Below are 23,309 nucleotides of genomic sequence, written 5' to 3' on the forward strand. Positions count from 1 at the left end.
TAGTCTGGAAGCCATGAAAATGCTGCAGAACCATGTTTTAGAGAATTGACAGTTGGGTTTCATATTGGCTTAAAAGCTAGTCCACCTTACAAAAACCCCAAATGAGCCGGAGTGGCCACCGCTCTCAAACCTAGGGTGTTAAATCAGCTGTCGGTTTGGCTTTTGTTCAGGTCTGGCAAGTTTCTGTGGCACCATGTTCCGCAAGTACAACATCGAGCTGACGGGCCTACTGCAGTACGTGACCAACCAGCTCAAGGCGGGCAAGAGCTACGACCTGCTGATCCTGCGGGAGATCATCGTCAAGATGGCAGGCATCGAGATCACCGAGGAGATGACCCCTGACCAGTTGGATGCACTGGCGGGGGGCGAGCTCCTCCGTGCCGAGGTAGGAAGACCTCAACCTAACTCTAGACACAAGATTGCCCACAACCTGCTGGCCGGTTCATGCTTGGTGTTTAAGCTGATGTGAAAGCAGATTTGTGCCCTCAGATCAAACAATGATGCTGTGAATTTGCAAAAGTTGAGTGCATTTCATTTAGGGCAAATTTTGCAGCCAATGTTTCATGACATCAAACTCGCTTTCGCATCTGCCCCGAAGCATGAACTGGCTTTTACTAGGGGCGAGAGCCAGCAAACGAAATGGCAATCTTGGCAACTCTTGCTTCCATGCCAAGCACAGTGCCCTTAACCATCCATGCTTGGAGAAAAATGGGGATAGATTTCAGGTTGGCAAATTATCTAGCCTCCGAAGAGCACCATTTCCAGTGCCGAGGTATTTTTTTTCTTCCAATGTATGCCCTTACAAAGTGGAAAACATAACAAATATCTTTTTTTGATCGCCCAATCACATGCCTATAACGATTAAGCTATGGTCATATTTTCAAGCGGCAGACTTTAATACAAGCTTCTCGTTTCTTCCTGTCTCCTGTCCCCAGGGCGGCTACTTCTCCCAGGTGCGCAACACCAAGAAGTCCTCGCAGCGCTTGAAGGACGCGCTGCTGACAGACCACCTGGCAGTGGCGCTCTGCATGCTGATGTCGCAGGAGCGTTTCAACGTGGTCTTCAAGGGGGGCTCGGACGGCCACGTCAAGCTGCTGGGCCAGCTTCACGATCAGGTACGCTCAGCCAGCGGATGTTTCCCCCTTCAGAAGAAATTGGCCGGTTCCAACAGAAATCCCTAGTGGATTTTAAGTGTGACAAGACTGGTAAAAGTTGATCCGATTTTTGCTTGCTTCATGTTCTGATGCAAAGTCCAAGTAAAGACAACTACTGCGTACTATATGCAGTCTCTGAGTGAACAACATTTTACCAGCTTTCATGTCAAATATTTTGTGTGCCCATAGAATACAGACTTTCAAACGGCAAACTCCATTAGTTCCGTCTGTATTCCCCGGAAGTGGAAGATCAGTTGGAGGATTAGAGGGTTACTTTTCCTAGTACCCAACACTACATTCCAATTCAATATACATGCCTTTTGAGAAGAATATTTTTGATTATTTAGAAGGCACCTCAGTCATTAGAAAGGCAGATGTTCCCGGGAGGTTCTCAAAAGTATCAACGTGTTTCAACTTTGGGTGGGGAGTGGGTCAGTGGGCTTGAAACCATTGGGCAGTTGGTGGCTCTGTTGATTGCTTTAAATCCCACGTCTCGCGAGGAATTTATGCCACTTTGTGAGTTTGTCATAATTAGGCTTCAACCTTAAGCTTCAGAGGGTCAGTGTCACTTGGCCTCGAAGGCTCCCAAAAACCAAAGGGCACCAAGGCCAACTGAAAGGGCACAAGACCACTTTGGAGTTTGTACTTATTGGTGACTTTAACAGACTTTCCTTCAATTTCAACATGGTGTTTAACTTTCAACCTGCAATTTTCACTGTTTCTGTTCACATGCTGAGCAGTGGCACTGCTTGAAATTGTAAAAAGTAAAAAAAAATTAATACTGTGCTAACTTTAATTTACCATTTGGTGTCGTGTCTTTTTTTTTTTACTCTTCATGATGCCATAAAGGTAACACTGTCTGTATTTTGAAAATCAATGTAATTACTCACAAACAGTGCAATTCAAGCAAGTCGGTCACTGGTTCACAAACATTTATCCAGTAGAAGCTCTCTGTTGTGCCCGCATGAAACGAAGAAAAAAATAGACTTGAGTTGTACACGTACTCCCATCCGCAATCTTAAAATATCAGTGACTCAGTCTCAATATGTGTAATGTACAGAATCCAATCGATGCAGAATGTGTAATACTGTGCTGCGACCTGTAACCAGTCTATGGATAGAAGTTGTCTGGTGCCAAGTTTTTAGAATTACAAAACTTGCCTACATTGATGCGGTTGCTATACCATGTTGTCTACAAGGCCTTGCAAAACGAGTCTGTGAAAAAAAGTGCCCGATGCAGCCGGCCGTTCACAAAAACACAAGCGCTAAACGGTAACTTGAAAGTTGAATACAGCTTTAAAATAGGCCTACTGATCATTGAAGAGGGGCACGTCGGCCAAGTGGCCGAAAGGTAGGCGCTGTTGTTAAATCATGGCTATTCACTGGGGCATCGCGGCAGTGGCCGCTGGTGGCCGCTGTAAAGATCGAAGCCTGGTCATAATATACGTCACGGTCTGTCACTTTTCAGTGTCAAGACACCTTGGTGCAGTTGGGCAACTTTCTGGCCAACCAGCTGGGCACTGAGGACTACACCAAGCACCTGCCCGCCCTGTCCACCATGGTCACCGAGTACCACCTCACGCCAGAATGTGCCTTCTTCCTCTATCGGCCCATGTGCATGCATGCCATCAACGTAAGTCCAGAAAAGTCATCGCCGGACACGATGGGGATGCTTTAGATTTTGTTTGAGTTACGGTTGAATGAGAGATGATTTTAAATTAGGCATTCTGTGTCACCCACAAGCTTTAGGTTGAAAGCCATCCCCTGTTGCTTTGTGTGAATTGCCCAAAAGGACTAACTAGGGGAACTTGACTGAGATGGTATGCAAATGTGGTTGAAGCATGTGTGCTTGCTGAAGCTATTGGCTAGCGGCTATCACAGGTTCCCATAGACGCGTGTGATACTCTTAGCCGCAACCAGTTGACTTGGACATAGCCTTAGTTCTGCCTTGTAGAAGTTGCCGTTTCCAACGCAACCCCAGTCAATGTGTTTGATCATGCCTTACACTAAGTCCCCATTTATGTTGTGTTCAAAGTTGATAGAATAAGGACTGATAGGGTCAGTAGTGATAACTATTAACCCTAACAGTCCCAAATCCTCCAATTTCAATAGATTTTACATACACCCTTGGGGGTTAGGGTTGAAGGAGAAACCCTCATCAGTTTTTGTTACTGTGCCCTATTTGAAGACTTTTGTGAAGGACATCCTAAGATCTTGTACAGTTGAGCCTTGTTTAATGAGAGCTTTGTTTATGCAACATTCAACTAATATAACAAGGGATTGTGTAGGTCACAATCCTTTGTTCGTTATTTATTTTTATTCTTGATTATAAAGGTTCCTCTTATAACAAGGTAATCTACAGAGTCCAAAGGATGTCTTATAAATGAGGTTTGACTCTACATCACTTTGAGTGTGAAGGGGGAGTGATTTGTAAATTACTTCCGCTTTTTGTGTTTTTCACCTCGCTAACAGTCTAAATTTGACGAGCTGCGCAAGCAGGAGCGATCGGCCAACAACAGCCAGAAGTTGAGCAGCCTACAGAAGATGCAATGTTATGTCACCGCCGTGCATACCGTATTAGCCTCGTTGGTTGAGAGCGTACGGGCGCTGCACATACCCAAAGTGTGGGATGACATCAGGTATGCAGTGAGTGTGGACTTGTTTAAAGGCTGTGAAGGGCCCAGTTACAGTGGCTCTTGGTCCCTATAGGAGATGCTCACCCTTTGCAGTTTTGGGGAACGTGCCCCACTCCCATCGGCCAGAGAAATTTGAAGTTGATAAGAACAAGTCTGGAATTAGATCAGGATTGTTCATTTTAAGGAAACCATGACTTGGTCAAATTAACCCTTTGTTTGAGCGTTTGGTTTAGGTTTTTTTTTTGCCTAAAATGGAACCTTGATCTTTGAAACTCGGGCTGTGATGTGACTGTTTAGTTTTTTTTTGGATACATCAGTCCTCAGTTCTACTGCACCTTCTGGACCCTGTCCATGTACGATCTCTACGTCCCCAGCATTAGCTATGATAAGGAGGTCAACAAGATCCGCGCCCAGGTCAACAGCCTAGAGGACAACAAAGATATGGTGAGGCCGTATTTTTCAGTTCAGAAATATTTTCATTGGCCGGTGGCTATTGGCCAGGGCACTAACTTACTAAGTCACATGTGGTTCTCTTAATCTTCATTTGATACTTGAACGGGCAAGGGCAGCATGGCTGAATGAACGTAATGTGCAGAGTAACCTTATTGGAGTGAAAGTGAGGTTGCCCTTGCAAAAAAACAAAGGCTCTTTTGTGTTATTAATGCATGCAGTGTTAAGCCATTGTTTTAGAACCCATGTTAGTTGATAAAGCTTGCCAGTTTAGCCTCTCTTTCAACCCAAGATGTCCATTGCCACTCTGCAGAGTAACATGATGTTGGTCATTCCTGTGATTGTATTACGTGACCGTTTCTCTGATATCAAAGGAGAATCAAAGATGGCAGTTTTACTTCAAAATAATGCATGACTTGACCTGCCAAAGTCTCAATTTTGCAGGCCTAAAATATAGCTGAAATGTGCACAGTGGTTATAACCATCCCACTGGCCTTGAATGTCGACATGGAATTTATCAAGTTTCATTTTTTGAAGACCGTTCTTTTTGCGTAGAATAAGTACGGAGCTAGAGAGTGCGAATTTTTGTCCTGTTTTAATCAGGTTTCGACTAAACGTAAAAAGGAGCGTGAGCGTCACAACATGATCATGGACAAGCTGCGAGACGAAGAGAAGAAACAAGCAGAGCACTGCAGTCGGGTACTGGCAAGGCTCAAGAGTGAATGTGAAAACTGGTTCACTGCAAGTACGTATCAAACCAGCATTTTATTTCATTTCCATGTGGTAACCGTGTGGTCTTTCATTTTAGTACATTTAGAAAAACAATTGCGGGCATTGTTACTGTCAGTTTGGTGTGATTCAGACAACGCGCCTGTCTCCCAGCTCTGTGTTGCAATGCACGTAGCTGTTAGCATCCAGCTGTGTGACCAATATAGCTGGTTGTAGATTATCTATTAGACTAAGTCTAGCCATCACTGACAGGACGAGGTCTCGTTTTGTTCCACGGTGTTCGTGCTGAATTACTCCTTGACTCTCATCAAACTGGGTGGATCAGTTATTCAAGCAAACTGAAATGGTTTCAGGCATACGAGCTCCATCCCTTTGATCAGGACACACTGCGCGCACACTTAACATGCTTGGCGCAGGCTGCGCTGAGCAAACACTACCGATTTCAGTGGGTATGAATGGCCTTCGTGCTGCACCGGTGCAGTTGAAGTCATCCCACCAAGTTCTGTCTGTGGTTTGCTGGTGTGGGAGTACCTCTGCTTAGAGTAGATCGGTGAACTGGTCCATTCAAAATTGGCCGGAACTAAAGAAGGCGACAGGCATTAGACAAATGTCTGTGAGCACTTTGCAGACACTTCATAGGTTGAATCCGTGTCTCCACCAGGGTCCACCAAGAACGAGACCATCACCCAGTTCCTGCAGCTGTGCATCTTCCCCCGCTGCTGCTTCACGGCCAGCGACGCCCTGTACTGCGCCAGGTTTGTCCTCACCGTGCACCAGCTCAAGACCCAAAACTTCTCCACGTTACTCTGCTATGATAGGGTGAGTAGTTAGTGAGAAACAGGGTATTTTTGCCTTGAGAAAATTATCAGATGTGTTTTCACGCTCAAAATTGTCATTTGTGCTGGAATTGGGATTTTTGTGTTTGTGTCCTTGGGCAAGACATTTTACCACAATATTGATTTACACCAAGGAATGGGTAACAGGTTATGATAGCAGGAGACGGGATGGGGTTTGCCGAGTGACGGCAAGTCAGAAGGAACTGATGGCCTAATGAGCAAGGTTATAGTCAGGAACATTTTGAATGCCAGCATCAAGTTCATGCGGTCATGAATCTTCTGGGTTTGTTTGTATTTTTGTTTGTGTTTTGCAACCCTGTACGTAAATATTTCCAAACAGATTGTTGGAGGTAGTTGCAGACCTGTAAAACTCACCTTGCACAACATCTTGCACATTGCTATGAAAAATAGTAATTTTTCAAATTAGGTGAAACAAAATTAACATTTAAGAATGACAAAGTTCTTCATTAAATTTGGGCCTCTGAAACGTGAAGTAAGTCATCACTTGGAAAGTAGCTTTGTTCAGTGTCAAAGATTGACTTAGTCATTTTCTGTTGTTGTGGCTAAAATTGTGCAGGTGTTTCAAGACATCACCTATACCTTGGCCAGCTGTACGGAAAATGAGGCCAGCCGGTATGGTCGCTTCCTTTGTGAAATGCTGAAGACCGTCCAGAGATGGCACAGTGACAAGGTCATCTATGAGAAGGTAGACAGGGGACTAGACTTACAGCCACTGCACAAGGGGTTTTCCAAATCCCTGCTTTGTCTTCGGTGTTCAGTTTCCTGCTTCAAAAACCTCAGAAGTGTCACAGAAAAAATTGAAGCCAAAGTTTAGAACGTGTCCATGTGGTTTAGGTTTGCAGACAGATTTTTCTTGTCCTAAAAACTTGTTTTGTGTTTTTGAAGATAAGTCAAAGTGAGCTGTGTCACATTTTGAGAAGTGTCAGAAGTCTGTAACGTTGGTTTGATGTTTGGCATGTAGCCCAAAAATGAATTGTCTGGAATTTCTGTGTGATCACTGAAACTCATGTTCTCTTTATTTTCCATCATAGTCTCTTGGCTACATCACAGCTGAGTGATAAAATTTAGCATTGAGGGTCATTGGCTCTCTCCTAGAATAAAAAAACAAGTCCAAGGGTTCATAAAAGGCTATGAGAAATATTTTTTATACTGTGTTGGGGTTTGTTGTGTGCCATTGTTTAAACCAATTTTGGGGGGGATTTTCAGGAATGTGGTAACTACCCTGGCTTTGTGACTGTGCTAAGAGCCAGCGGGACCGAGTCCAGTAACAAGGCAGACCAGCTGGACTACGAGAACTTCAGGCACGTCTGTCACAAGTGGCAGTACAAACTCACCAAGGTCAGTTCCAGTTTCCAACTTCACGATCCCCTGGACCTCTTGAACAGGTTTCCCTTCCGGAGGGTAATCATCACATCTGCCATGCATATTCATTGCATGCAAATCCGATACTGGTTGTACATATTCAGTTGAAAATTCATCCCACTTATTTGTGATGTATCCTTGTGGAGCTTGAATTAGACAAATGGGTGCCGGTGTGCATGAGCAGCATGCCCTTACTTTGGCCCAAGCTTGTAGGCCACACTGCCCTCTACACTTCCTAGATTGAATCATTAGACAAGCTATTTATAGCACTTTTAAGGGACTGTCCTAATGCACACTGCCTGCATGTGTTGGAATGATGGATTTGGGAAACTCTTTTCAAAGCTTGTAGGAATCCATAATAATAACATTTCGTCAAACAAGTTCAGTGTCTAAACTTCAAGAGAAAATTACTCCACATTTTCATGTCGTCTGTTTTTGTAGGCGGTTGTGTCATGTCTAGAGTCCAAGGACTACACCCAGATCAGGAACACGCTGATTCTTCTGACAAAGGTATCTGACTATTTATATCTCCTCCCACATTCAACTGTTTCACAATGGATTTAGCAATGTAATTGTAATATATTGCAGACTCTTCCCACTTAGGGAATTCAGGTGAACTTTTAAACTACCAGACAAGCAGTCGGTGTATACTTGATCACAAAGATATGTACAGAGGTTGTGGAAATAATGATATTTTCAATATTTCTCAGTCAGAAAATTTATCAACTTCTTCTGAGTTTGTACAATTTCTTTGGCCCTGCATAGAGTTTCCCTGTGCTGTTGTGCACACACTTTTAAATTGCCAGCTAGTTTCAGCTTGAACTAAGAAATTGGGAAGATCTTTAGTGTTGATGAAGCTCTGAAACCGTACAACGGAAGTCTGATTTCCCTTGCCAAATGTAATTCTTTGATTTCTGTCTTCATCTTGCAGATTCTGACGTTCTTTCCGCTCGTGCTGAACCTTAGCGCAGTGCTAGAGAAGCGAGTGGACAAGATCCGATTGGAGGAGAAAGACAAGCGACCGGACCTCTTTGCTCTGGCCATGGGGTACGCAGCTCAACTGACAGCGGCAGTTTTTGTTAATCTGTAGCATTTATCAAATCTGCACTCTGTGGTTAGATTTTTTAACAGTCTTCGCTTAACACGGATGAGCAAGCTGGAATAGGCCTGAGAACAGAGACCAATGTCATGTAAATACCAAGACGAGAAATGTACTTAGCACAGCAATTATTAGCTTAGTAAACTTGGTTACCTGTCAACGTGTCAAACGCTGGATAGTCCTTGCAACTGGTTCCCCGCTGATTTTACTTTGCACGTAAATTTGCCAACCAGCTTCTCTTGTGAAGTACTTCTGTTGAATCTAAACCCTAAAAGAGCTGGTTGGGGATGAAATCTAAACCCCCCCCTGCATTTTTTCCAATACTGTTGCGATACATTTTTTTTTCACCTGCCAAGTCTTCAGGAGCCTTCTAGATGTTGAAATTTGGTGTGCGATATTTTTTTGTACTGTTTGGTGCAGTTACTCTGGTCTGCTGAAGGCCCGTAAGCCGCACATGATCGCTGAGGACCAGTTTCACTCCAAAGACACCAAGGCCCAACCCACCTCTGCGGCCACTTCGAAGAAAGCCTCAGCCCAGCCCTCAGCCACGCCCACAGCAAGCCCAGCAACAGACTCTTCAGCCGCCACAGGTGCTCCATTTTTGTCCTCGTGCAGTTTTTGAAGTGTTTCACTTCTGTCCAGTGTCCACCTAAAACTTTCTGTTGAAATGAGTTGAAATGTGGACTATTCCCCCGGTGTGCAGTGATCGGTTCACAGGGAAATCCCCTCGTTTTCAGCCATGTCCAAATTTTTTGGGCTGTGATTTGACATCGCGTACACACCTGTGGAAGCTGTCAGTCGGCAGCTTTGCTCATTTCTCTCAGCCGCACGTGCCATTGCTGATAGCCAGGCAGATTTGGATGTGCGACCTTAGCTCTGACGTGGGCTGCGCAGTGCCTCCCATTGTTGACCAGGGAACCTGTCTGTGTGTTTTGCTCCTCGGCACAGGGAAGGAATCCTCAGTGGCCTCTCAAGAAAAACCATCAGGAACCAGACCGTCCAGCAACCACCCCACCGCACCAGTCAAGAAGTCCTCTAACTCTGCCAGCAGCAGCCCTGTAGTCGTCAAGGCAGAACCAAGGTCGGTCTCCAGTGTTTTTTGGAGAATTTACACCCACATGGTTCCTTCTATACAGATTTAGAGATTACAACAAAGTATACAACGAAGCTAGCAGCAATGCTAAATACTCAACTGTGAAACAGTAAAACCAAGTAAATATACTATTAACTATGCCATATGTATGTGTTCATATTTGAACACTATTATATAGTCGATGTATACTGTGAAAGTGTCAGTGTCCTGTTGGTCTGTGCCTGGCTTGGTATTGGTTTGGCAAGTAGTTAGTTTTTGGATGCTATAAGACATTGATAGGAGTTATTTCTTGTCCTTGTCCCAAAATGAACAAAACAGGAATCAGTGACATGCCCCTTTTGCATTTTGCTTTCATTGGCAGATCCGAGGAGAGGAAGGAGGAGAAGGTCACGAAGGAGGCCAAAGTTCATGGCGAGGACAAAGGTCAGAAGGAGGACAAGGGCAAGAACCACAAGGACAAAGTGCGCAGGAAGGAGGAGAAGACGCTGAGGTCGGAGAAGAGCTCGTCGGAGGAGGTGAAGAAGGAGTCGCGAAAGAGCGGCAGCAAAGAGCTGGAGAAGACGCCCAAGAGCAGCGAAGAAGGGAAACACAGGGACTATGAGAAGGACAGGTAAGGAGGAAGGGTGTGTTTGGGTGGGGTGGTGGCGTCAGGGTGGGTGGGCGAGGTTAGGGACGGGAAAAGTCTTGAGAGGCCAGCAAAAGAGCTGGCAAAGATGCCCAAAAGTGGCATAAAAAGGAATATAGTGACTGAGGAGGACAGGTGAGGGTGTGCTTTGGGTGGGGCTGGGTGCCGGGTAGGGGTAGGCGGGGTTAGGGATTTGGAAGGAGTCAAGGAAAAACAGAGGTGAAGAACTAGAGAGGATGCCCAAGACTGGTGAAGAAATTACAGGAAGTGATAAGGACAGGTTTAGAGGGAGGGATGTGGTTGGATTTGGCAAGCGTGTCAAGCTGGAGTGGGACGGGGCTATAAAAGTTTTAGGGGGACTCTGGTGAGAGCAGCAGCAAAGAATGCGAGAGGGTGGCCAACGAGGAGAAAGGGAAATCATGGGGACCGTGATCAGGGCAGGTAAAAGAGGAAGGGTGCCATTGGACTGGCCAGGCACATCAGTGTGGAGTGGGCATGCGAGGCATGCATTTTCTCTTAGACCATTTACATTTGAGTTTGACAAGTTCAGAGAAATTAAGACAAAAGTTTGAAAAAAAAATTGAATGAAAAGGGAAGCATGATGTTACGTTGTGCATTAGAGCAAACAATTAGAAATGACATTGTGTCATTTGTCATAGTCAATACTTGTGAGGAGGGCCAGTGTTGTATTTGTCGTTGCCATCTTGTGTGTACAGGCAAGAGAAGAGAGTGCCCTCTGCTGAGCAAGGCCAAGACAAGACCCACAAGTCCAAGCGGACGTCCGGCGTGGAAGTGGACGCGCGGGACGACAAGCGCAGCAGCAGCGAGCGGCTGCAGCGGGGGGAGAGCATAGCCTCCAACTCCAGCCAGGCCTCCTCGGGGGCCGGGTCGCGCCGGGTGTCACCTGGAAGGGAGGCTACCACCGAAAGGGGTAAGTCATGGGTTCCACGCACACCCAGTTTCAAACTTCAGAAAATTGTGGTTGTGGAGGGAGGCTTCAGAGCACGGAGCGTAGCCTCCAGTTCAAGCCGTGCATCCTTTGGGATAGGGTTGCCGAAAGTGTCTCCTGGACTGGAGGCCACTGGAAGGAGTGGGTCATAGGTCATCCAGTTCAAAATTTTGACAAATTCATTCCACGGATTGTGATCTTTAATTCTACTTGGCTACCTTGGATTGGATTTGTGAGTTCGTCACATTTTCAAACCTCACTCTGTTTAAAGCAAGCATTTTGCTTCCTTTTCAGAAACATGTTCATGTTTTTCATTCCGCACAAATTTGTTTCTGTTTTCTTTTCAAATCGTTGCAGAGCATAAACGGCGCAAGGTAGGCCACCAGTCTCCCAACACCTCCACTGTAAGTGAATCTGTCATAAGTAATCACCTTCTTAATGTTACTGACAGCATAGCGTGTTCACTCTTGATGAAAGGGTCCGTTCAATTTCAAACATTAACGTTTTGACGACATGTCCACCTCCTTGAATTGATTGAAAAGCAGCAACAAAAATTCTCTCTGTGATTTTGTGACTTAATTACATTTAAAAAGTACCTTTTACTGGCTGTGTTGTTTTTCGACACCAGATGGCGCTCTTGCTGTGATACCAGTTAGAGTCGCTGTATCATTTAGACACTGCCTACATAAAGTGAACCTCATCTTCTACTCGCTGTACTGAACAGGGTTTGCTTGAATTTTCCCCCCAATCGATCCACTCGACTGGTGGGATAGTGGCAACATTATGTTTTATACTGTGGTGGTCATAATTTGGAAAATGTTGCATAATCTGACATTCCTGCCAGCAGACCACTCTCATTTTGCTTACAACTTGTATGGGCAGCCAAAGTTTGCAGAAATATCACCTTTTGGTTGGTTTTCTATTTTACCTCTAATTCGCTCAAAATTGATGTTTGTCCCACTAACTTTCCAATAGGGTTGTATTTTCATCTTAAGTGGTACATGTATTATTATGTGGTGTTCTGATAGCTGTGTGGGTTTTTCGACACTTTGTGATTTACTTTTTTACTTTTATTTTGATGGCAAGCCATAGATTTCGCATCTACTTGTAGGGAAAACACGACTGTGACTTCAAAAGAGCAGACCCTATCTGCTTTCATGAAAACCAGAATACTCTTGAAAGGTCATGAAACACTCTCAAAACGTCATAGAGAAAGGTTCATGGGTGAAAGAGAGTTAATCCACATATACACTGCAAGGATTCCCCCCCCCCCGAGGAAAAATATCATCCTCTTGGCACTTTAATTCCTTCCAACTTTGACTGGCAGCAGACACAAGAGAAGGGCAGGGATGCGGAAAGGGACTCGTACGACCGCGGCGAGAGAGACAGGGAGAGCCGACGGGACAAGGAGAAGAAGACGGGAGAGAAGAAACGCGAGCACTCGGAAGGGGAGCGAGATGGGGGCCACGAATCCAAGAGGAGGAAAGACGAAGAGTCAGGTAGAAATTGTGAACTAAAGGGGATGAGACTGCCCAGACAAGTTGATAAGATACACAAGCTTTTGGTAGAAAGAGGCTGTATGTTTGGGCTTTTTGATATAGAGACGATGGAAAAATCTTAGAAGTTTCTTTGATGTTTTTACATCTCAGTCGTCAACTTGTTTTCTGATAAATGACATGGTTGTGACGTTTTTCATGAATAAAGTGGATAAAATCAACATTTTGGTCATTTGGTTACTTTCAACTGTCAATCTCTTTTATGGCCTTATTTTTCAATGTTCCTCTTCCAACGTCCTTCAATTTAACACGGATATTTGTTCATATTCTGCATATGGTTTATGTACGCCATTTCTATTCATTATATGAGTGCTAAGTCACTGGATAAGGTTATTTGCTCGTGTAATTTGGGAAAACCTATTCAGATGTCCTAGTTTTTGACACCGGGCAAAACAAGGACAGCCTCTTTCTCACAGTTTGTAAAAACATTGCTATATTTTATTCATTTATTAAGTATTTATCAATACATCAAAAATGTGGTTATCGTTGGATCAAAGATGTTTGTTTTAGAATCTATTTGAAGTAGGGGTGTAACGATTCACCGATGCATCGATGATCGCGATTCTAAAATGCCACGGTATGGTATCGCGATACAAAAATGTGAATCGCAATATTTGGGGGGTGGGATTAAGACAAACTGTGCAGTAAGTAGAAAATAAAATGAGGTCTAAAAAAGTTAAAATTTATAGCTTTATATTTTTAATGTTGCCTGTACTGAATACTCTTGCAAGAAATAGTGTGGCTGAATCACGGATAACTCGCCGAATGTACATGACGTACCTGGCAATAGAATGCAAAAGTGACGGCGCGGCCAAACCTTCACACCGATCTCGGTGTCATGAGAATATGGGATGCATATCAGACTTCATCCTTTCATTTGTTAAACCACACCAGTTTATCAGGTCTAGAGAAGTTTTTCTTCCTTGCGTAAGTGCCAATTTTTCTATGAAGTGGTATCTACTGGAGCACCGTAATGCACACGACTAGAATGAATCTACACATGCGCACATGTACGTGTACATGTACAGCTAGGCTCAAAGCGCGAACGCAAGCCTTGTGTGTAAACAGCATCTTGGGACCATCCGGTCATTGTGTTGTGATCGGTTTGTCAATGAAGCATCAATATTCATACATGGTGTCAGTGGGACTCTTTACAGCCGTTTGTGTATGAGCGGAATAGTGAATAACAATCTCCATTGTTACTTGCAGTAGCACACATTTCACTGTGAATTTACGACTTGAAATTAGATAAGTACATTCTCACTTTCGCCGATAGAGGGTTTAGTGGATATTAACTTATCGAAATGCCACTGCGACAAAAATGTATAATTGTCTGAAGAGGCTCTGACTTGTCTACAATCTTTGACAGGACTGATCCTCAAGTTACGAATCCGCAGAAAAAATGTGGATGGAATACACCGCAGACCATCAACGTCACTTTAAAAAAAAAAAAAATTCTGAGTCCGGAACTTTTGACCCAAAAACTTTCGACAAAAAAAAAGATACTACCAACCTACCCAACCGTTTTTTTTTTCAATGTAATGGGAAGCATAGCTATTATTTGTTTGGCCTAATGTTAATAAATCAGAAACACTCAGAGATATAAATGCAGTTCAGTTTAATTTTGTGACTCGCCACGCAGAAGCTTCTTGTCCTCATCACCTATAAGCTTACCATTGATAAGTTACTATTGGTGAGTGACCATTGGTGAGTTACCATTGGTGAGTAACCATTGGTGAGTTACCATTGGTAAGTTACTATTGGTGAGTGACCATTGGTGAGTTACCTAGTGAATTGTTTTAAAGTGGCTTTCGTCTTACTGGTTTCTTTGTTTTTACGATACGTATCTTATCGCAACCCAAGTATCGCGATACGTATCGCATTGTGAGAAAGTGGTATTGTTACACCCCTAATTTGAAGGCAAGCAACTTTCTTAGGATCAGCAAATTTCCTCTTTTTTTTTAATTCCTACACATGCAGTTACCTGTTGGGAAAATCTTGCAGAAGGTCTTGTACCGCTCAAAAGTTCTGTTCTTCTCTGTGGCACTTCGCATTTGCACATGAGTATTTCAGCGAATCCTTGTTTAAATTTCACAGGTGGGAGGAAGTCCTCGTCTTCTCCCAGCGCACGGGAGGAGAGGGATCGGCAGAAGACTCCCAAGACCAGCAGCAGTCGGCCCACCAGCTCAGGAGACGCCACGGTCAACGGGGAGCGGTCGTCCGGCGCCAAGAAGGTACGAGAAAGATTTCCCAAAGTGCTCGAGGAGAAAGCGCTGGGTTTGAGCTTGATCTCGTTGGCTCAAAAACCTCCAGTGGCCGGGGGAAACCGTTTGAACAGCATGTGGTTGTCACATTACACTAATTGGTGGGCCGTACTACAAACAAGAAAGGACGCTTTCAGCAAGTCCTGGGACATTGTTCAGCTGTAAATGCTTTCACCTTTTTTTGGAGGGGTGGTATTTTTTGTGGCGCCTGCAAGAAGCTGTGGGTGTTACTTTGATGTTGGATGTGAATGTTCAACCACCCATAGTTTTTTTGGGGTCAGTATTTTACATTTTGTTGCCTCTTTGTGGATCACGTCCCAAATTGTGCTGCATTAAGGAAAGGGGCGGTGTGAGGATGGAGGATTCAACATTTTAAGGATTTCAAAGATTCTCCTCTCATTTTGACAGATCTCAGGAGGGTTGGGGTAACAGAAATAGGCCATCGCCTCTAGCAGAAGCCCCCCCCTCGATTGAAAAGAACTGTATGGGTAGCGATGTGACCAAGAAACGTGCATTTCCTAGCCAAGGTGGTTACAGACCAAAGGAGCCTCTGTTGCTTAAAAAATAGTGCCCTCTCTTGGTCCAGCTCGTTGTCCACAGACATTTCCAGAATGTTCCACATTGGGAATAGGACTATCGTGGTATGAATCTGTGACAAATGCCTTTGCAGGATACCCCCAAAGAGCGAGAACGCAGCAGCTCCAAGTCCCGCAAAGAGGGGCGAGGTGAAGAGGAGAAGTCCTCCAAGCGGGAATCACGCGGTGGAGAGGACGGGCGGAAGGAGGACGTCAGGAAGGAGGAGGCGAGAAAGAGCAAACGCGAGGCCAAGGAGGAGGAAGACGACAGACAATATCCTTTGCCCCAACTCTCAAGGTTACAACAGCCACCATTTTGAGATTTACCCTTAACCATGTGACCCCTCACAACAAAATGAGCGGAAAGTTGCATTCTGCTCTTTTCTACTTTGAGGGTTTAAACTCGTATTTAAATGGTGGTCAATTCTGGGGCACTGTAATATTTGAAAAGAGTAAGCCGTCTCCCATTTAAATGCCAAATATTTCGCAGGATCATATATTCAACAATGTCCTTTTCTCAGCAGTTTTGACTATTGCATTATTCGTGCTTTGTCAGAAATATGGAAACAATGTCAGGAACAAAGACACAAAGCTGACAAACTTATGTCACATTGTTATGTGATACGTTTACTCTAAGTGTTCCAAATACATACCATTGGAAAGCTCTCTTTTGCTGAATCGAATATACCAAATATTTCAATTTTTGAAAATTCTGACTTTCAGCTCATTTTGTGGTGACAGGTCACATGTCCCATTGGCAGTGACCTTTGACCTAATAATGAAGCAAATTGGAATAAGACGTTGGCCTGGCATTCTTAGAAATTCCAAGGATTCTGCTTCAATAATTTAGCTCAGGTTCCTTGTACAGTAATATAAGCAATGACTCACCACGAGTGACATTATTCTCAATGGGTAACTCTAGCACCGAGATGCAAGACCATTTTGTTGTTTTGCCTCAACATTATAACGTATTTGGAGGTGGTCTTGACCTAATAGCGAGGCAAATTTGAATAGAGCATTGGCACGGTGTTCTCAAGAATTCAGGAATCTGTCGACGTACTTTAGCCCCAGGTCTTGCAACTAACGTATGAGCTGACCAGCACCAATTGCGTTGTTCACAACTGGCCAAAAAATGGCACAAAGACACCAGACCATTCAAGTGGTGCCACATGTGATGTAGTGACTGTGTTTATTCAGAGGAGATTTGATCGCATTAGTGTGATGACATACATGTAGGTTAGGATACCAGACAGTGGATAGGTGTGAGGCTGGATCCAAAAGTGCTAAGAAAAAGAAGGACGAACATGGCGGCGACCACGCCTGGGGTGGACCGATGGGGGACGCACTATGGGTGATAGATTATTTAGCGAATAGCAATTGAGCACTAGGGAAACATGCATATGTAGTGACCATTGAGGACTCCTCCCACACTGCTGTAGGGAGAAATCGGAGGATTTGGGACTGTTAGGGTTAAGAGCTTCTTAACCCCTTCGCTCCGGGAGACGGCGAGAGCTGCGGCGTTGTGTGAGGATTAGTGCATACCACACATACAGTCCATTCACCATGCAGCTGCTGGTTCAATGGGGCCTGCTGATGGACAAAGCCCTCCATTCAGGGCATACCACAGCCCAGCAGTCACGGTCAAAAGAATTACTGGCGCGAAGGGGTTAAACTTACAGAGTATAAACCAAGTAAAAATGTAATTTTACAACCATTACTTGGCTCCCTGAAAGTACTTTTTTACTCATGTGAACCCACTTTTGTACTCGGAACCAGACTACCATTCTGTTTTATTTCATCCTTGACCTGTCTTACTCATTCCAGCTCTCGCAAGCGACGCCCTTGATGATTGGCTGCTGTGGGGTCATGAATATTCAGGACTTCATGAATCTTCAGAGTGCATATATCACTGGTCTCAGTGAAATGACTCGCGTGCAAATTTGACACCTGATCTTTTGTTGTTTTTTAAAGCCGGTGCACTGACAAACTGGTTAGAGAATTAATTTGTGTTCAAATACTTGGGGTGCTGAATTCACTAATCCAGTGATGACTGTGCATACACAGTGGGCTTTCATGAGCAAAACAAGTGTGGAATAATCAGTTGGAGTCCAGTTGTCTGTCATGTCTCTCAAGTGACTCGTGGCAAATAAATTGTGAATTCTTTTTTTTTATTATGGACCAACTGTCAGACATTTGATTGGATATAATGTGCACTCTACCCGGCATGCAACTTGGACTTTGACCAAAAAAACTAAGGAATTTCCAATCTGTACAAGACTTTGTACAGTGTTTTTCAATTTTCAGTGGCACGAGCGTGAAGTGAAAAACATGGAAATCCGCCGATCTGAAGAAAAGTTGCATGCTTGTTTACGTGCACAATATCCATTGGTTCAGCATCGCACATCAGTGCCAAAGTGGCGCTGGTTACGCTGCACTGCAGTGCCTGCAAGTGGGGCATTTCTGATTCCTAGTGGGCAGGATTTGTGCCTGAGGAGGGGATGTGATGATGGAGGGGCAAATTTAAGGGCTGCAAGATTTTGGGGGCATTTGAATAATCAGTGGGCGTTGTAATGGAGAAAGCCGCTTTAAGTTTTTAGAGAAAGATGGAAGGGATGCCAGAGAAGCCATGTTTTGATGTTGGCCCAATGGACCTTTTTCACCCACGTGACTGGATTGCATTAAATGTAAACAACACCACCACGTGTGGACCGCCTTGGCCACGTTGATCGCATATATTCCTACGGGCAGCTTCAACCACGTACCAGCGCATGTCGGCTGCATGCTTGACCAGTTTATCTTGAATATGTAGATTACCATCACAACACTATGCACTCATTACCATCACAACACATGGCAGTCCAGCACGATTGTGACATCGCAGGAAAAAGGTCTTTAGATGGTTACCATGGAAACCCTAGCAGCTGATTGTCCCATGCAGATCTATATCTTGGTACATGTATTTAGTGATCTCTAAACCTCCTACTTGATGAAAATACAAGGCATCTTGGCTCAGAGTAAGGGTTATATGGCTGCTGCAGAATTTTATGCAGATGCTCCACTGTATGTGAACTTCAAAGCGAAGCACTTCATGCATTGATCCCGTTTTGAAAGTACCACCAAGTTTAGTCAAGTTGGTATTCAATTCAAAGAAAGGTCAAAATTAATTTTAACAGGGAACTTTTAGATGACCCCCCCTTTTCGTCAGTTTTAATTCGTTAGCTTCTGATTTTGTGGTCTGGTACTCAAAATGAAAATTTATCGAAATGGAAATTGGAAACGGGCACTGCAGTTAGCCTATTTGATGTATGGTGGTTTGGTTTGGGTAAAATCGTGTGTTCATTCAAAGGTTACCCACTTACAATGGTGCCCTCCTGTTGTGTCCACCACCATGCTACTTAAAGAGTTATGGTAACTGGCTATGTAAGATTTGTAAGTAGTGATTGAGAGTTGGATCACAGATGTCATGTGTACTGCGGAGAAATCTTGTATTTAAAAAACTGAGTTTGCAGTGTACATCAAACATTTTTTTCCTGGGATTTGAATTTATAATAAAAGAAATCTACACTGGAAATATAAAAATGTACATGTACTGAAAAGGTTTAATTTTAATTTTATTTTCAACATTTTAAGTAATCCGGTAATAGAAAGTAAGCACTTACGCTATGACTGAACAGGGTTGTTATGGTTACAGCTCACTTTTGTAATATTTCTCCCAACGTGCTTGCAACTTCTAAGAAAGTGTTAATTTTAATTCTTGTCAAATGTGATAAACCTGAAAGTGGTATACTTTATTCTGGTAATTTCACCAGTGAGCTGAGAGAGTTCGCTTGCGTTTTGTCAATGTACTCCTACAGTGGCTTTTTAAGGACATCAGAGATGCACTTTCCTATTAGAGCATCACAAATTCCTGGTGGTGCAATGCAGTAGGAATTCCTTGTGAAGTGACATCCAAGGAGCACCACCGTACTTCAGCTGGTGCCAAGGTGTTTCAACGGTGACGCCTCTTGCAGCATGACTGCCGCAGGTCTGACCACACTGTGTGAAGGTGACTGGAAACCTGAGCATATCGTCATGTGTTTCTTGAGAAATTTTCCACCCTGGGTCATCACATGGTGCATCTTTGTATGAGCCTGGTGGATTGTCACGATTCCTGCAATCAGAGATTGCCTGTGGTATAAGCTATGAAGCCCTTGAGGAACGGAAGTCCCTCGCCTGACTTGGCACTGAAGAAATGAGAGGAAAAACAAGGAATCAATGCACTGTATATTGTCTGGAATGTAACTTGCTTTGCCCGAAAGAGGGTTTGCATGGCTGCCATTTTGGAGGCTAGCACTTTTGCTCCACAGAGTATGCACAAAGGTGGTTTTTAAACTGGGTCCAGTACAGCAAGGGAAAAAAATGAATAAGTACGCAACTATTCTGAACGAGCCTTCATGCTGCTTTCACAAAGTAATCAACAAATAATTTCCATTTCAACTTCCCTTTACCTGACAAGAAATGGCTGGGGCAAGCAACCTTGGGTGTTTTCCCGTATGACCCGTGACACAGTCATGATGTTCTCTATCAGCTGCCGTCTAGTGGCCTTGTCAGATTTGGTCAAAACCACCTGTGAAAGCAAATGACAAAGAACCCTGATGGTCTCTTCCGAAGTTGCACAGTTCAAAGTGTGTAGACATGCACTATTGCCCTCATGAAGGCTGGGTGCATATAATTTGCATCAAGCATGAACTAGATGTGTGCCAACAACTATGCCAGAGCAAATTTATGGTGTAGCGTTGGGCAATATACTAGCCAATCCTAGGCTGATTCCACAGTCCTGAACTTGTCAAGGTTCATCATATAAATGTAAACTATTGGCTATAGACAGTGGTCTATGTTGAAATGCTGCAATCTAAGACTTGCATTTATATTCAGTTGGTAGTGCAGGACTTTTGCCTCCGTAAGGCTTATGAATGACTACAAGAGGGTCCCATGCCCAGTGGCTTTTGGCCTTAGGAAATACATGTAGGACTCCAGGCTGAATAGATGTGCACTAGTGCCCTCACTACTGGTCAATAGTAAGTATATTCACCAGCTCACCAGGTATGGAATTGCAAACTCCTCCAGCATCTCAATGGCTACATAGTCCCACTGCTTGAGTCCCACGAAGCTGTCCACAAGCAGAAAGGTGTTCCTCAAACTGATGGTAAGGAAAAAACTTTCCAATGAAATTATTTTTTGTCCACAGGACTGTCCACGGCCTCTGCACATGCACTGCGCGCAGAGTTACATGTGTTGTTTGCTGTTGACATGGAACCAGAAGTTAATGTGCAACATCAGTGATCGTCCAATGGGAGCCAGCAAAGTGTGGCGCGTCTGTGTGTATGACCAAGTTCACTTATGAACCGGATTTATCTGGTTTGTATTGGTTAAAAAAAATTTCACTTTCATATTTCTCTTGACAAATTTCAGTGATTCGAAAAATGGAAGAAAATGAGGATTCAGTACTCAAACACAAGTAGCTGTTTACAGATGAATTTAGTGAATGATGTTATATTTTATGGGCCTCCTCTTACAGCTGAGATCATGAACCAGCTCGTTCCTGGTCTCATGTCCCTCTGTCCCATGCACAAGGTCATTTCTTTTCTGTTTCTCTGGTACAGCCAAACTTTCCTTGCTTTGTAGTTTCTGGTCTGGTCAAGGCAAAATAACCTGTGCTATTACTTTTTCCTGCTCTTGAGAAAGCCCTCGGCTGAGGTGATGAAGTTGGCCGGCTGTCGGTAGCCGTAACCTGGCATGTCCACCAGACTGAAGGCCCGACCCACCTGGAAAAACAACAGCAGCTTGGTGTGGCCCTGGCAAAAGAATACCAAAGAGCAAACATGACTACAACTATTATTTTTTTATGCTACTGCACAAGAGTTGGACCCAAAATAAAACACTGACAAAAATATGTACTAAAAAGTGCACATGTTCAACCACTTTCATTACCAACAATACCATCTTGGCTAAAGTCCTTGACCAAGCACTTCAAAAAGTCTTGTGGGAACCATCATCAGCGAGAATTAACCCAAATCTTGCTACTGTGATGTGGGTCTTGGCATTTTATCAGCAGCATAAATAAAATGTGGTTTGGGGAAGGTCAGAAGTAGGGCATCACTTACAGGTGTCTTTGAGGTCCTGACTTTCAAACCCTCTATTTCTGAGAAGAGGGCTTTAATAAGTGATGACTTGCCGACGTTACTGCGACCGATGAAAGCTATCTGTCAGCCACAGAAAGAGAAAGGACTTTAATCGGCACACATGTACATGTATTGCAAAACTAATGGGATATTATTATTTATTTCTGGAAATGACACCAAGGATTTCTCAAAAGCACTCCAGGCACTCTAGCTCGCAAGGCTGAAGAAACCTGCAGAGAGGAGACAATGAGAAGCAGTTACAGTTTTAGAGGTGGGAGGAAAACCCCAGAGGAATATTCTGGGTAAAACCCGCGGACTCAGGTAGGGACTGAAAACCCAATTCACATGTGGACTGGGCCGGGAATCGAACCTAGACCGCAGAGGTGGAAGGCGAGGACGAGGAAAGAACCACTACAACAACCCAACACCTGAAATGAAGAATGTTGTGGTCAATTGAGTAGGTAGGTCTCCGCTGATTGGAGTTGCTCCCAGGCCCAGGTCAGGACGCTTGTGTCCATGAGGAAGGCAATGTGCTGCAATCACCTGTGTCTACACAATAGTATGCATCCCTGTACTATCTGTATATATTGGCGCAGGGCCAAGGATATTGAGGTAGTCTGGCAGACTAGTGACTGGCCAAGTTGGGGTCAGATAAGTTCAACAGAATCTGATTAAAAAACCAGCCTACCTCTGGCAGGTTATAGTTTGGGGCCTCTTCAGGATAGTAAGCACCTCTGACAAACTCAATCCGGTGGCTGGCACTCGAGACAAACAGTGCGGTTGCCCTGGCGATATCTGCTTCACTCGGGGTGAAAATCAACTCTGCATCCTTCAAGATAGGCTGGGTCAGAAATGGCTGGAGTTTGAAGAGAGGATTCAGGGCGGGCTGACTGCTCTGCTGGGAAGATGTCATCCTTGCCAGGTGCAGGTGGATGCGAGCCTCCCTGTCTCCATGGAGACGTGAGTGCATCTTCAGGTGGTGTGCAGTACCTACAGGCCGTTTGAAGTGACAGTGCATTCTTTTGGCTTCAATGCAAGCCCTGACCAGGCTGGTCCTGGAACCAGTCTGAGACGGAAGCGGATGGGTGACACCGCTCTGTCGCTGGTGAAGATGACAACACTGTTGTCGTCTACATCCCAACATCTCAGCCGTCTGCTTCCCAGCACAGACAGCCCTCCTGAGTAGTTTCACTTTCAGAGTCTGCAAGGAGTTTGCCATCATTTCACACAGGGCTCCTCCTCAAACAGGCAAAATACTGTAAACTGAAGAGTGGGTGAAAGGCAACCGATTATAATCCTCACTCTCAAAGCGTTACCATTGGTCACACTCTCCAACTCCCAGAGATTAGGTTGTGAACGTTACACCTGCTGAGTGCCATTTTAAATGCGAGTTACATGCGTTCACAATTCCTCTAACCTCCCAAAGTTTGTTTGTCACTCTGTTGATGATGTAGGTTTGACTCCTGAATTTTTTCACCAGTTTCCATTTAACCAGGTGGTCACAAAAATAATCACAGGGGAAGTACATGTAGAACACCGTACTGACAGTACATCGTGAACTTTGGTTTAATCTAACGCAAAAATTAGCTTCATTATCCTGTTTCATTCGTCTATTTGTCATTCGCTTGCCTTATTTTGTTGTTTTACCTGTGAACTTCATCAGCAAGATGTGCAGCCTGATTAATACCAAAGGACAGAAAAATTCCACCATAACATAGCCTTCCGAAGTTCGGCAGCCTGGGAAGACCAAGAAACCATGCACGCTCGCTGTAGCTCTTGAGGGCGCGCTTTGTGGCCACC

The 23,309-nt window shown here is 44.2% G+C and overlaps 2 protein-coding genes across 6 annotated transcripts in view; one reads left to right on the forward strand and one right to left on the reverse strand.

Annotated features, from left to right (window-relative positions):
• thoc2 (THO complex 2) overlaps positions 1 to 18,927 on the forward strand; it is a 37,844-nt gene extending 18,917 nt beyond the window's left edge. Inside the window, exons 17-36 of one of the 4 annotated variants that reach the window (XM_022231162.2) lie at positions 171 to 385; positions 936 to 1,115; positions 2,622 to 2,786; positions 3,626 to 3,792; positions 4,107 to 4,233; positions 4,843 to 4,984; positions 5,630 to 5,787; positions 6,382 to 6,510; positions 7,032 to 7,163; positions 7,629 to 7,697; positions 8,119 to 8,234; positions 8,707 to 8,876; positions 9,235 to 9,367; positions 9,741 to 9,989; positions 10,721 to 10,935; positions 11,311 to 11,357; positions 12,281 to 12,452; positions 14,607 to 14,743; positions 15,444 to 15,622; positions 17,164 to 18,927. In XM_022231162.2, coding sequence (XP_022086854.2) covers positions 171 to 385; positions 936 to 1,115; positions 2,622 to 2,786; positions 3,626 to 3,792; positions 4,107 to 4,233; positions 4,843 to 4,984; positions 5,630 to 5,787; positions 6,382 to 6,510; positions 7,032 to 7,163; positions 7,629 to 7,697; positions 8,119 to 8,234; positions 8,707 to 8,876; positions 9,235 to 9,367; positions 9,741 to 9,989; positions 10,721 to 10,935; positions 11,311 to 11,357; positions 12,281 to 12,452; positions 14,607 to 14,743; positions 15,444 to 15,622; positions 17,164 to 17,194 — 2,933 coding nt within the window. In that variant the 3' untranslated portion in view covers positions 17,195 to 18,927. The remainder of the gene's footprint in view (positions 1 to 170; positions 386 to 935; positions 1,116 to 2,621; positions 2,787 to 3,625; positions 3,793 to 4,106; positions 4,234 to 4,842; positions 4,985 to 5,629; positions 5,788 to 6,381; positions 6,511 to 7,031; positions 7,164 to 7,628; positions 7,698 to 8,118; positions 8,235 to 8,706; positions 8,877 to 9,234; positions 9,368 to 9,740; positions 9,990 to 10,720; positions 10,936 to 11,310; positions 11,358 to 12,280; positions 12,453 to 14,606; positions 14,744 to 15,443; positions 15,623 to 17,163) is intronic. The other 3 variants (XM_022231164.2, XM_022231165.2, XM_022231166.2) reach the window with 3 other exon arrangements.
• Positions 18,928 to 18,929: 2 nt separating this feature from the next.
• Positions 18,930 to 23,298, reverse strand: gtpbp8 (GTP binding protein 8 (putative)). 2 transcript variants are annotated; one of them, XM_087132421.1, is made up of 7 exons: positions 23,157 to 23,298; positions 22,198 to 22,772; positions 21,492 to 21,590; positions 21,052 to 21,152; positions 20,428 to 20,527; positions 19,836 to 19,954; positions 18,930 to 19,571 (listed from the first exon to the last, which is right to left on the reverse strand). In XM_087132421.1, the coding sequence occupies exons 2-7, from the start codon at positions 22,729 to 22,731 to the stop codon at positions 19,505 to 19,507; spliced, it is 1,020 nt and encodes a 339-aa protein (XP_086988547.1). In that variant the 5' UTR covers positions 22,732 to 22,772; positions 23,157 to 23,298; the 3' UTR covers positions 18,930 to 19,504. The 2 variants fall into 2 exon arrangements, with proteins under 2 accessions (XP_086988547.1, XP_022086860.2); XM_022231168.2 differs by having other exon boundaries at positions 21,052 to 21,182; positions 23,157 to 23,297.
• Between the last annotated feature and the right edge of the window lie 11 nt (positions 23,299 to 23,309).

Source organism: Acanthaster planci, linkage group LG02 (assembly GCF_054643075.1).
Source record: "Acanthaster planci isolate LZ-2023a linkage group LG02, COTS_SCS, whole genome shotgun sequence".
NCBI lineage: Eukaryota > Metazoa > Echinodermata > Asteroidea > Valvatida > Acanthasteridae > Acanthaster > Acanthaster planci.